This window comes from Sturnira hondurensis, unplaced genomic scaffold (assembly GCF_014824575.4).
Source record: "Sturnira hondurensis isolate 20B ecotype Veracruz unplaced genomic scaffold, ASM1482457v3 Scaffold0009719, whole genome shotgun sequence".
NCBI lineage: Eukaryota > Metazoa > Chordata > Mammalia > Chiroptera > Phyllostomidae > Sturnira > Sturnira hondurensis.
The window spans coordinates 13421248-13433911 of NW_028082350.1; the positions used below are offsets into that span (position 1 = coordinate 13421248).

The window sequence follows — 12664 nt, forward strand, 5'->3', positions numbered from 1 at the left end:
ATGGGGCAGGGATGGAGTCAGACTTCCTTTTCTCTAGAAATTTCTTCATCGTGGCTTCTCTGTGTGTCTGTTGGGTTCTGAGAACAAGGTGGTTGTGCTGGCGCATCCTACGAAGGCTCGGTGTACACACAGGCGGGTCTGAGTACCACCCTTGTCCTGGTCTCTGCCCTGGGGCCAGGCTCGCTTCTTTAAGGAGGCATTTGGAACTTTTGGTTGGCCCAGCAGATGAGACTGTGGCTGTGGGAGAGTGTGTGTGTGTGTGTGTGTGTGTGTGTGAATAAAACCTTCCTGTTGGGGAGAGACAAGGGAATGGAATAGGACAGAAGGGAATGGAATAGGACAGGAGGAAAATACAGTGCTCGGCCTCTGTTGGAATCTTGAGTTTGGGGACAGACCCAGAGGTGGAAGGAGAGGACAGTCTGGGAACGGAAAGAACACTGTCGTTCACCTGACACACCTGCCCACATCCAGGCAGGAGACCCTGTTCAGGGCCCAGCCTGGCCCCTGCTCTGAGCCCTGGCCGAGGGCTGGCGTGGCTGCCGTGTTGCAACCCTTGGTGGAATGCAGTACAGGGGGTCAGAGGGTGTTTTGAAATGGGGATTTCTCAGCCTTGGCTGTCCAGCCTCGCTCTAATCTTTAAATCCTTCCAGAAGGTGAGATCCCGCCCCTCCCCTGTTCTGTTTCTCCCTCCTTTTAATGGGACAGTTGGGTCTCCATGGAGTACCCCCGTCCTGCTGTGCACAGCTTCTCTCCTGGTGCAGCGACTGGCACGTCGATGGCATGAGGATGTGGGCGCTGTGGCTGCGTCCCTGGGTGACCACAAACCCAGCCAGAGCCTGTCTGTGGTCGGGGACAAGGGCAATGGGTCCAGGGGGTCGGCCAGCTGAGCCTTGCACTCACTTGGCAGAGGAAGCCGGGGAGTGTGGGGCTGTGCATGCGCTCTGCCTTGCTCCCAGAGGCCCAGGATCCCAGAGAGCCCCCTCCTGGACCTGGGGTCTCAGGGCCTGACTGCAGACACTGCTCAGTGAGCGGCTGGGCGGGGGGGTGGGGGCAGTCCCACGTCCCCTGCCCTGTGTGTGGGGGACCTTCGAGACAAGGCCCTCTGTCTCAGGGGCTCACTGCTTCCCCATGAGTCCCAGAGGCTCTGCGTGGGGGGCGGGTCATATCAAGGCTTCCTTGAGGGCAGCGTGCTTTTGCTGCTTCTGCTGGAACTTGAGACTGTTCCCAGCCCTCTTCAGTGTATGTTCAGAGTTGTGGCTTTGCGTTCACAGAACCTCTAAGCTCCTACGCACACGCATCCCAGTGAATAGGAGGAAGGAAATGGGGCTTAGCCATGTGTGTCCCCGAAGTTGGGATCTAATACATTCTTGTCACTGACTCTTGCCATGTGTCCATCACCGTGGAGCCTTTCAAACTCGGTGCCTCATTGAATTGTACAATAGCCCCACGCGGCTACGTGCCTCTCTCTGTTAGGAAACTTTAGGCACGTAGGGGCTACGCAGTTGTGTGAGGTTATGGCACCGTGCATAGCAGAGCCACCTGAACGCTAAAAAAAAAAAAAAAAAAAGGTTGACTTTTCTCTACGAATTTACCGGGGTTCTCACAGCCCAGCACAACCCTGGAGCCGCACTGGCAGGGTGGCGCCTGTGTCCTGGACCTGTCACCCTCTCCCCTCCTGGGTGGGGGTAACCTCTGTGTCCGTGGGCGAGTTGGTGCATACCACTGGTGATTTGGGGGAGGGAGTGCTGGCAAATAACACCTGAATTTAATTTTTTCCTTTTGCTGGGGGAACTTCAGCTTTCTAAATTAAAAAATAAATGACCCAGTTTTTCCTTATTCACTTGTGTATATTTGCCTAATTGACGTTTAAGGGTATAAGTGAATCTGAGTCCTAGAGTTTTCGGGCTTTTAATTTCTGACCGAGACCATGTGCTGTGTTGTCTCCTTGCCTGTCTGCGCCGTGTGGGCCCAGCATCGCGGAACTTCCCACCTGAGCAAACGGCATGCGTGCTGTCTGGAGAGAGTTGGTGCAGTGTTAGGGGTGATGGGACGGGAAAGAGGCTTTGAATAATGTGTATTAATTTTGTCTCCCGCACCGGTATGGGGAGTTCAGGGCCCCTCTGACTGTGTGGGGTGGAATCCCAGGGAGCCAGAGAAGCCCTGTGTATCTAACACGATGTTTTGCTTTCCAGAATTCCATTCGTCACAATCTGTCCCTGCACAGCAAGTTCATCCGCGTGCAGAATGAAGGGACTGGGAAGAGTTCGTGGTGGATGCTCAACCCCGAGGGGGGCAAGAGTGGCAAGTCCCCCCGGAGGAGAGCGGCGTCCATGGACAACAACAGTAAATTCTCCAAGAGCCGAGGCCGGGCGGCCAAGAAGAAGGCCTCCCTCCAGCCTGGCTCGGAGGGTGCCGGGGACAGCCCAGGGTCTCAGTTCTCCAAGTGGCCCGCCAGCCCGGGCTCTCACAGCAACGACGACTTTGATAACTGGAGTACATTTCGCCCGCGAACCAGCTCCAACGCGAGCACCATTAGTGGGCGGCTCTCTCCCATCATGACGGAACAGGACGATCTCGGAGACGGGGACGTGCATCCGATGGTGTACCCGCCGTCCGCTGCGAAGATGGCTTCCACTCTGCCCAGCCTGTCGGAGATCAGCAGTCCCGAGAACATGGAGAACCTCTTGGATAATCTCAACCTCCTCTCGCCACCGACGTCGTTGACCGCCTCCACCCAGTCCTCCCCGGGCACCATGATGCAGCAGGCCCCGTGCTACTCGTTCGCCCCGCCGAGCACCAGCCTGAACTCGCCGAGCCCGAACTACCAGAAGTACACCTACGGCCAGTCCAGCATGAGCCCCTTGCCCCAGATGGCGATGCAGCCGCTTCCGGACAGCAAAGCGGCCTACGGCGGGATCAGCCAGTATAACTGTGCACCGGGGCTCTTAAAGGAGCTGCTAACTTCTGACTCTCCTCCCCACAATGACATCATGGCGACTGTTGACCCCGGGGTGGCCCAGCCTAACAGCCGGGTCCTCGGCCAGAATGTGCTGATGGGCCCTAATTCTGTCATGCCAGCCTATGGCAGCCAGGCATCTCATAACAAAATGATGAACCCCAGCTCTCACACCCACCCGGGACACGCTCAGCCGGCGTCCGTGGTCAATGGGCGTGCCTTGCCCCATGCGGTGAACGCCATGCCCCACAGCTCGGGCATGAACCGCTTGGCCCCAGCGAAGACCGCTTTGCAAGTGCCTCTGCCCCACGCCATGCAGATGAACGCTCTGGGGGGCTACTCCTCGGGGGGCAGCTGCAACGGCTACGGCAGGATGGGCATTCTCCACCAGGAGAAGCTCCCGAGTGACTTGGACGGCATGTTCATCGAGCGCTTGGACTGCGACATGGAGTCCATCATTCGGAACGACCTTATGGACGGAGACACACTGGACTTTAACTTCGACAATGTGCTGCCCAACCAAAGCTTCCCGCACAGCGTCAAGACGACGACGCACAGCTGGGTGTCCGGCTAGGAGCGAGCCGGCGAGCAGGTAAGATCACCCCAATGATCACCCCGATAATCACCCCGATAATCACCCGAGACGTGCGGTGCAAACCTGCATGAAGGGAGGGGCACCTGACCCGTGTGTGTCCCCCACGACTAGGCTCTTCGGGTGTCAGCTGCCGCCTCGTGCTGGGAGCCAGCTTGTCTTATTTAGTCTCCACCCGCGTTACAGCTTACACATCTTCCTTCTGAGTTGAAACGTGGAGCTGTAACTGCTTTAAAGATTTTCTTTGACAGTTAGATGGCTGCATCTTTGTAGTAGCCCTTCAGTAAATGAGGACATGTGATGGAAATCAAATGCTGAAGGGTTTTTTAAAGTGGAAGCTCCCATCCCCCCACGAATGATTTCGGAGCTGTTTGCGAGAGCGCTGCCTCCTGCCAGTGCCGGTCTGTCACTCTGACGTGTGACGTTGAAGCGACTTTACTCTGGCTGTGTTTTTATGGCGTGTGTGTTTTTTTCTCCTCTTAGGCTGCATTTAAAAGTTCTTCAGATTGTCTGACAGCAGGAACTGAGAAGAAGTCCAAAGATGTCCGTCACCCCACCTTTTCGTTTTCTTGATTCAAAAAAAAAAGAACACAAACTTTTTTTTCTTTTCGTCAGACTTGGCAGCGAAGACACTTTTCCTGTGCAGGATGTTTGCCCAGCGTTCGCAGGCTCTGTGCTGCCGCAGATAAGGGCCGAACCGGTGGCGATTCCATTACAATCAAGTGCCAAACTCACTGCACTGTGCGGCTGCAGAACAGACCGCGGATCCTGGTGTGCTCTCGAGTTTTGTATATAAGCAGTAGCTACAGAATTGTCTATGTGTGTGTGTTGTTTTTTAAATAGCCATTCGGTCCAAGGAAAGTTTATACTCCTTTTTTTTTTTGTAATACTGTGATGGTCTTGTGTCCTTAATAAGTTAAACTTCTGTGCGTCCTACCTGTGTTCTGCCGAACTGACGAATCCCCGAGAACCAAGCCCTCCGCCTGGCACCCCCGCGGTGCAGCTCCGGACGTGGCCTTGCCACTCACACGAGAACCAACACCTCTCAGCCACCTGCTGAGCCAGCGGACTTGTCAGACTCTCTGGGAAAAAAATAGAGTAAATGCCAGCCTTGTACAGGTCTTTTCTATTTTTTTGTTTGTTTATTTTGTTATTTGCAAATTTGTACAAACATGCGAATGGTTCTAATTTCCAGATAAATGATTTTTGATGTTACTGTTGGGACTTGATCATTTTTGGAATAGATGCTGAACTGTAATGTTTTCTTAAAACTAGAGTCTACTTTGTTATATAATATACTGCCTGTAAATTTACAGACTCCCAGATATTTGAGACAGCATCCATAATTTTCATTTTGTATTCTAACTGGATTAGTACTAATTTTGTACGTGCTTAACTGGTTTGTACACTTGGGGATGCTGCTTGGTGATGTGCGTGACTAATCGTAAAATCATTGTAATTAGTACTTGCCTACACAATGTTTCTGGCCCTGTTTTGGCAGGAGAGGGATGTATAGTTAAGGACATTTTTGTGTTTCAAATTTAGGAGAGCTTGGTGTGTTTCTGTGTATGCATTTTAAAGGGATTACATCTGCCATCTCCCCGTGAACTCAGCGCACCACGGAGCGTCCCGTCCTCTCGTCCCTGCAGCTCCTCCCGGGAGGCCTGGTGGTGTCTGTCATGCGGGAGGGGAGTCCTGCACCAGAAGCAGGACCCCTTTCCCAGATGGGCCTTCCCACCAACAACCACTTTAAGCCGAGCTTCACTGGGAGTTTCCCCTTGCAATTCTGCACTCTTATTTGGGTCCAGGTGGAGGTGGGTTTTTATAGCCTTGCCTTGAAGGCTTCCGCCAGCCCCCACACCTCACCCCTCTTTCCTTCTGTCCTCCTGTCTGCATATTACACGTAGCGGGCTAGAGAGTCCGTCCAAGGGCGTTTAGAAGCGGGACTTCGGTGATGAGTAGGCTGCGCTGTGCTCGTGAGCGTAGAAGCTGCCCAGTGGCAAGGAGCTTGTTGAAAACCTTGGGCAATTCATCTGAAAATCAACAAACCAGCTCTAAGCTGTATATTTGAATTTTAAAGGCCTATATATAAGTTAAGAATTTCTTAGCCTTTTAACAACCTAAACTATGATCCTGATCATTATGTTGTAATATTTTCCATTTACCTGTAACTGACAGACCAAGTTCATTGGCTTCGCGTCCCACTGGCAGCCTTGCTATTTTCAAGTCATGTGGACGCCCAAAGTCAGCACAATAAAAAGAACAGCTGAACAAAAATGTCCCTCTTGCCATCTTGAGAAGGCTCTGATCTGATTTCTGTGTGCTGAGCCCAAACCGCATTTGCTTTGTCTCATCTGTGAATTGCATCTCTGTTGGCTTAGTTTTTTCTACATGTTTAACAAGAACAGAAGTGTCCTTGATAGATTTCCTCCTGGGGGCTGGCTCTGTGGTAAGCTTCCCACCGTAACTCCTATGGTGTCAAACACTTGTTCATCTGTCTGCATCGCTGGCCGCTCTGGAGCACACCTGGTTGGAGAAACGCCATCCCCTCAGTGGTGCCTCCCGCCCACGGGACAGGCCTTGGTGCCGAAGACTCGGTTTCTGTGACCACAAGCGCCCCTGGGACCCCCGATCCCATGCCCTTACACACGAGCCTCAGAGACAGCCACAGCCAACATCACTCTCCGAACCTTACGGCTTCAGTGTGGCCGCTAGAGGTCTTTCTTATTCCTACGTCTGTGTATCTTCTTTTCCTTCAAGTTTTTCTTTTCCGTGTTGAAATCCTGACATGAATCCTGGGTAGCTAGCTCTCTGGGGTACAGTGAACTCCGGTGGAAGGCCCCTTGTCTATTTTGAAAACATTATGTGACCTCTGATTTCTTTTTCTGTACGAAGACTGACTTCCTGGAGTAATTAATACCCCAGTTTTGTTGTACATGGTTGCTTTGTGAGATGTGCAGACGGTATCACCTACGCAGCCTGGTTTGATTTCTTTCCCCCCCGGTTTGTACTGTTATTAAAAGCATATTGTATCATAGAGCTCTTCAGATATTTTAAATATAAAGTGTTGTTTCTGTAATATAGACGTGTGGGCTGTACGTAGGTCATACGTGGCATGGAAGTCTCTTCCAGGACAGACAGGCGCAGTCTGCATTAACCAGCGCGCGCTGTGCTGCAGGGGCAGCAGATCGGAGGGGCCTCCGAGACGAGGGGGGTCCCTGAGGCGGAGAGGTTCTCTGCAGGGATCCCGTTCAGGTCGTTCCACTACTGGGGCTGTTACCTTCCCCCCCGGCATTTTTACAGTCAGCTCTTCAGAGTGCTTCATGCATAACAGGTTTTTCAATGAGAAGTTTCTCTCATGATTTTTAGTTTGCGAGCCATCATTCAATGAAGAACGCAGTGGAATCTAGGCAGGCAAAGCCGGGGCAAGCCCCCACGCCGCCTCCTTGGGGGCGCTGTGTGGTCTGGCGGTGTGGCCGGGGCGGGCCGGGCCCGTCCTGCCCTCCTGCGTCCTGCTCCCGGAGCTCAGTGACAGTACAGGTCCCCCTTCCCGGCTCCAGTACTCCCTGAGAAGTGCCTGATGACACGGATGTACTTACAGATACAAGAACAATCTTTGCTATTATTGTGTAAAAGCCATAAATGTACATAAATTATGTTTAAATGGTTTGGTGTCTCTCTTTTCTAATTGTACCGAATAAGCTCTTTATGAGGATTTAAAAGAACGTGTCGCCGTCACAGGAGTTAAGCCTTGTCGGCCGCGCTGCTGTGGTTCATTGAAACCTGGGGCTCCCTTTGGAGGGCAGTCTCTCACCAGACCGCAGTCCCCCAGAGTTACGGACAAGTGACATCCCTGACAATGGACGACCTGGGGGCGCGGCGCTGCCCCTTCCAAAGGTCTGAAACCCCACTCCGTGTGGTACTCACTGGGCCACTCAGTCTCGTGTCAGAACAGGCAGTGCAAAGGCCAAAGCACCGGAAGGGTGAGTTAGGAGGGTTCTGGCTGGGAGGTCACTGAGCAGGCCCCGGGGGGTGTGGGGTGGTCTCCAAGGCCACTCGGGCCTCTGCCGGCCCTTCACACACCTTTCTGAAGGAGGAGTCCTCGTTTTCAGTGGCTGTAGATCGGAGGTGTTGTGTATTTGCCGTTTCCCAAAAGGCCCCAGAAATGAGCTAGGATCAATGAATGAAGGTTAAAATACATGTTTAAACCAGGGCGACATCTAGTCTCTTTGCTTCTCAGCCCATTACCTACCAAGGCCATGTCCGAAGGGGTCAGAGTAGCCACAAGGAAATAGGTTATTCTCACGTTTATCAGTTTAGACTCCAGAAGATGAGTTCAGCTCTCCAGTTCCCCCACCTCCACTCAGCCTGTCCAGCAACAGGACCCTTTCTTTGAAAGACACGATAGAGCAGAGTGTAGGACTGATAAAACCAGCCCCTTCCAGCTTCTGGGGCCCATCCCTTCAGAAACTACTGACTGAGGCCAAGTGCAGAAAAACCCCTGGATGGTGCCGCCAGAACTCAGACCAGCAGGCTCCTCTCGTAGCCCTCTGTGTATACATAAAACGATGCTTCTGATGCCCTTTTCGGAGGTCACTTTCCAAGGTTTCCCTCGAAGCAGGAAGGTGTCCCTGGTAGAGCCCATGGGAGGGGCTTCAGGGAGAGGGGTAGCATCCCTTCCTTGGACCGGTGCCAAGGGACCAGAGCACCAAGGTGGCGTCGGGAGGTTGGCCTAGGATCGCCCCTGGACCTGCGAACCTCCTGCACAGCAGGACTTGTCCTTGGCTATTGGTTCTCCATGTTGGAGTTGACCTCACGTGGATGGTGCTGGTTAAACTTAGACTGGTTGGTATGGTTGGACACTGGGGAGGCTGTTCCAAGAGATCGGGTGGCTTTCCGGGTGGCCCCCTCACTTTGCAGCACGGCCAGAGGGCAGGAGGAAGCTCCACGCTGACAAGAGGCTCACCTGCTACTGAAACACGAAGAAAGGAGATCGGGTCCGTTTTTTTAGCCCTACGGTGGCAGGCCGCCGTCTTCCCCCTCCCAGCATCCCCTGCGCTCAAAGGCTAAATGAAATATCTTGGCTTTGGTGCCTTTATCAAGTTTATGTCTTTCCAAAGTGAAAGTCTTTTTTGTACTGGGAGCCACCAGGGGGAAAATCAAGACTCACCTTCCCCAGCAACAGAGGGAAACTTTAGGAGCTCTCGTTTTTCATTATCTACGTCTCCTTCCCATGGACTCCAGTTCCAGATGGGCAACTTGCAGAATTCCTAGGAGGCACATGGGATTCTCCTTGCTAGAGACCCTGCTGGATGTTCTTCAGCTTGTCACAGTGCTGAAACCGCCCAAGCAGGGTCATCTCAGCGGAGACAGCTGCTTCGAATAGGGCTCACAGTTCCAGAAAAGCCCAAGGTGTCCACTGCTAGGTCCATGCTGGGCACAGGGACGCCTGGGGTGTCAGCAAAGCGGTGAGTTGTGCTGACTTTTGGGGCCACGATTTTGTCCCAGACGAGGGAAGCCGAGGGTAACTTCGGTTACCTGGTTAGATGTGAGATTAGAGGGTGAGGTAACGTCTGCGCATGGTTTCCTGTGTACAGACGGGTTAGTGCCAGCACAGGTAATAGTAGCCCTTGGGGATTTGTCGCCTTCCCAGGGGGCCCTCTGGACAGTCAGCCTTTCCCTGCAGGACATGCGCGAAGGCCGCCCAGTTTGCTCACATCATTCTGCATTCTCACCGCAGGCAGGTCCCCGGAGCCTGGGAGCATGTAAAGGGTCGGCCAGCCCCAAGTTCCGGGAGTCCGCAGGCCTCGGTGCTCTGCACGGATCCAGTCAGTTGTGAACCTGGTGTACAGGGGTGGGCAAGAGGAGGTTCGCAGTTGGAATACAAATAAAACCATACAAGACTCAACGTTACACAACAAACTGTACCTACTTCTGCCGCCCTCCCCGCCGCCCACCCCTACGCCCAGTACTCACCAGCTGTGATACTTGTTTCCTGAGAAGGTCTTCGTGGACTCACCCTAGGAAAACTGAGGGACCTTTTAGATGACTCCCCCTCGTCGTGTTCACCCAGCGGGCTGTGGAGAACGCCGAGTCCATGTGCCCTTTTCGGCGGATGCGTCAGATACGGGGGAGGGGGTCGCACCTAGTTGGCCAGTTCATAGGAGCTGATTGTTAAATCTGAAGCAATTTCGTGAGCCACTTTTAAATGCTGGCATTATTTACAATTGCATTAGATAAACTTCCTATTCAATAAGTTACATAAAAAAAAACAAAGGTGGTAAATATGCAAGACTGGACTCAACCTAGTGCCCTACATTTTAACTGCTGTCTGCTCTCGAGGGATTCCCGTTGGGTTACCTCTCCGGTGGGTTGGCCACACAGCAAGTCCCCACTCAGCGTTGCCAGTCGGGTCTGTGACGGCAAGCGAAACGGCGCACGACAAGACTGCTTCCACCACAGGCTGGTTGATCTACACCAGGTTCCATGGCATCTCATCGACATGGCGACAGCGATGTCACCCGGGGACCGGATGTCTGACAGGGTGCTGTTGCCTGCGGAAGCTGAACAGTATCAGTTTATTATTAAACAGTGTGTACAAGGGCGAGAAATAGTTCAACAGGATGTTCCATCGGTTTACTGAGGAACTAAGTGCGTTGAGAAAAGAGCGTGTGGCTTGGGACATCAGTCCATTTGGTAAATCCTGGCTGAATGGCTGCCACCACCCTCTGTCGGCTGCAGATGGCTGGTTTGGCAAAAGTCAATGAAAGCTTCTGCGGGAATCAGTTGGCCTGGTGGAATTCACAAAGAGCACTCGTGCATTTTACTATGTGGAAGTTGTGTGGCACATATGCTTCATATCAGTCCATTTGTAATAAATGCACCTGTGTGCAGGCCCCCGTGACTTCCCCACAGAGCAGGCTAAACCTTCACCAGCACTACAGTGCTTGGGGATAACGAAGGCCTTGAAGGGCTGGTGGTCTGGGGGATGGACAGGAGTGGGCAGCAGGGGCCGAAGCGGGTGAGAGGACAGTGGGAAGCCGCATGGCCAGTGTGTGGCCCCGGCAGCGGGTCACTGGGACGCAGTGAGGTCTAGGGCGGGAGGGTGGAAGTGGCCGGGAGAACATGGGGCTGAAGCTTGCCTGGCGTACACATTTGGTTTCAGAACTGACCAAAGGGGCAGCGGGACCTGGGGCAGAGGGGGGTCTCAACTCAAGTGCCAAAGCTTTAATTTGGGGAGGCAAGTTGCAGGTAGATGCCAGTGACTGGGGAGAAGGAACACAGAAGTAGCTGGATGCCCAAGGCAAAAACAGGGTTTTTTGGTTTTTTAATACATGAGGGTGGAAGAGGAAGATTCTGGAGCTGCAAAAGGAATGGAAAAAAGGAGGCTAGTTGTATTTTCAAGACTCATCACTGTCGGGCAAATGGAAATTATTACACTTAATTACTGGAGTTCCTGGGGGGAGTAATGAGCTGAGTTAAGACCCTATCACAATGCCCAGTACAGAGGCTCAAAAAATAGGGGTGACCGAACATTCTGGTTTGCCCAAGACAGGTCTGGGCAAATTGTGTCCGGCATAATTATTAGTGGGTGCTCTCGTCACCCCGAAGTGTTGGAGTTGGGTGGCTAATTACATGTTCACTCTGCCAGCAAATGACTGCATTTCATTTAATGACTTCCTAGGGCCCTCACCTCTCATGGGCGTGTAATACCAAGGGTGCCCAGTGGGGGAGAGAACTTGGGGTCCTTTGGAAGAAGCAGTCCCTTGCTGGGGGTGGTTCTTCTAAAGGGATGTTAGCCCGGAGTCTAAATAACAGAGATGAAAGTATCCTCTGTGGCATTCGAGGTTCTCCCCTGCACCGGTCCTACCTGACAGCAATTCACTTTTACGCTCCCAGGTTTGTCTGGGGTGCCCTTCTCCTTCTTTCCTCATTGACAGGCTGTAGCCCCAAACCTTCCTCTCCCCTTGCAACCCGCACCAGCCCCTCGCAGCGGGGTAGTTTCTCGCCCGTGTGGGCTAGATGAGTTTCAGGTCGCCTCTTCCACATGCAGGCTTGTTGCCAGGTAATAATAAATCTCAACCGTTCTCCCAAGCCAGCCCCATGGCCATCCTACTTGAGAAGTGCAGAGCCAGGCCTGACTAATTTGGGTCATCACCAAACTCCCAGCCAGCCCAAAGCATCTGGCCAGTGCACTTGAGCTCCGGCCACTGCCAAAGGCATTCCTCCCTGGTGAGCCGGTCTGCGCCAGCCAACATTCCAACAAATTAAAAGCAGACCAAGAAGCCCAAGGTATTTTGACAAGTCTGGAGCTGTTATTCATTTTCTTCCACCGAGGCAAGTTCAAAGGCAAGAGAGGGGATATGGCCAATGATGAAATGCCGAAAAGGGATTATTGGCTTTCCTTCTAGCCTGTCATCCCTACGGGCCGCATAATCCTCTCTCCATATAGCTCTTCTCTGGACTCAGGGGCCAGACTCGGTGGGTCCACTTACCCCAGGATTAAGAAGCCTGAAATGCTAGTTCACAGCCTCCCTCCTGAAGGGTTGCCTGCCTTTCTATAGGAACTATATAGAAATAAAGAAACTATCTAGAATATTACGTAGAAAAATAAGTGCCAACAGTCATGAAAAAAGGCAGCTCCCACCAGAAGATGCTGATTTATTTTCATCGAACCTCAGCTGAGAAAGAAACTTTGTCATTTGTTGTAACTTTTGCCTGAACGTGTCATTGGGTTGTCTCCGAATGGGGTTGGAAAAAATACATAGATTTTGCATTCTGGTTTTTAAATGTTATTTTGAAATTACTCTGAAATAGTCACGCTTTTTGAAATAAAATATTACTTTGAAAGGGAAGTAATTTTTCTCCTTTCTAAGACAAAATTTTTTTTCCTGTTTTGATTCTCCCCAACTACCAAACAATGACTTGGTGGAAAGAGAGGCATTTTCTGAAGGCAGACAATTCTGTTTAGAAATTCTTTTTGGGGGGGGGGGGTGAGGGGCGGGTATAAGGGGACTAATTGGTAATAGGAAACAAAAGACAATAAAGATTACATTTTTTTAAAAAAAGAAACTCTTGGGAAGTTGTGCTAAAACCTACCCTGAGTAGAAAATTTC

The 12664-nt window shown here is 52.1% G+C and overlaps 1 protein-coding gene across 1 annotated transcript in view; it reads left to right on the forward strand.

Moving 5' to 3' along the window:
- Positions 1-7216, forward strand: part of FOXO1 (forkhead box O1) — an 84363-nt gene extending 77147 nt beyond the window's left edge. The window contains exons 2-3 of the mRNA XM_037057607.1: positions 2193-3548; positions 4032-7216. Of these exons, the coding sequence (XP_036913502.1) occupies positions 2193-3530 (1338 nt within the window). The 3' untranslated portion in view covers positions 3531-3548; positions 4032-7216. The remainder of the gene's footprint in view (positions 1-2192; positions 3549-4031) is intronic.
- Positions 7217-12664: the final 5448 nt, after the last annotated feature.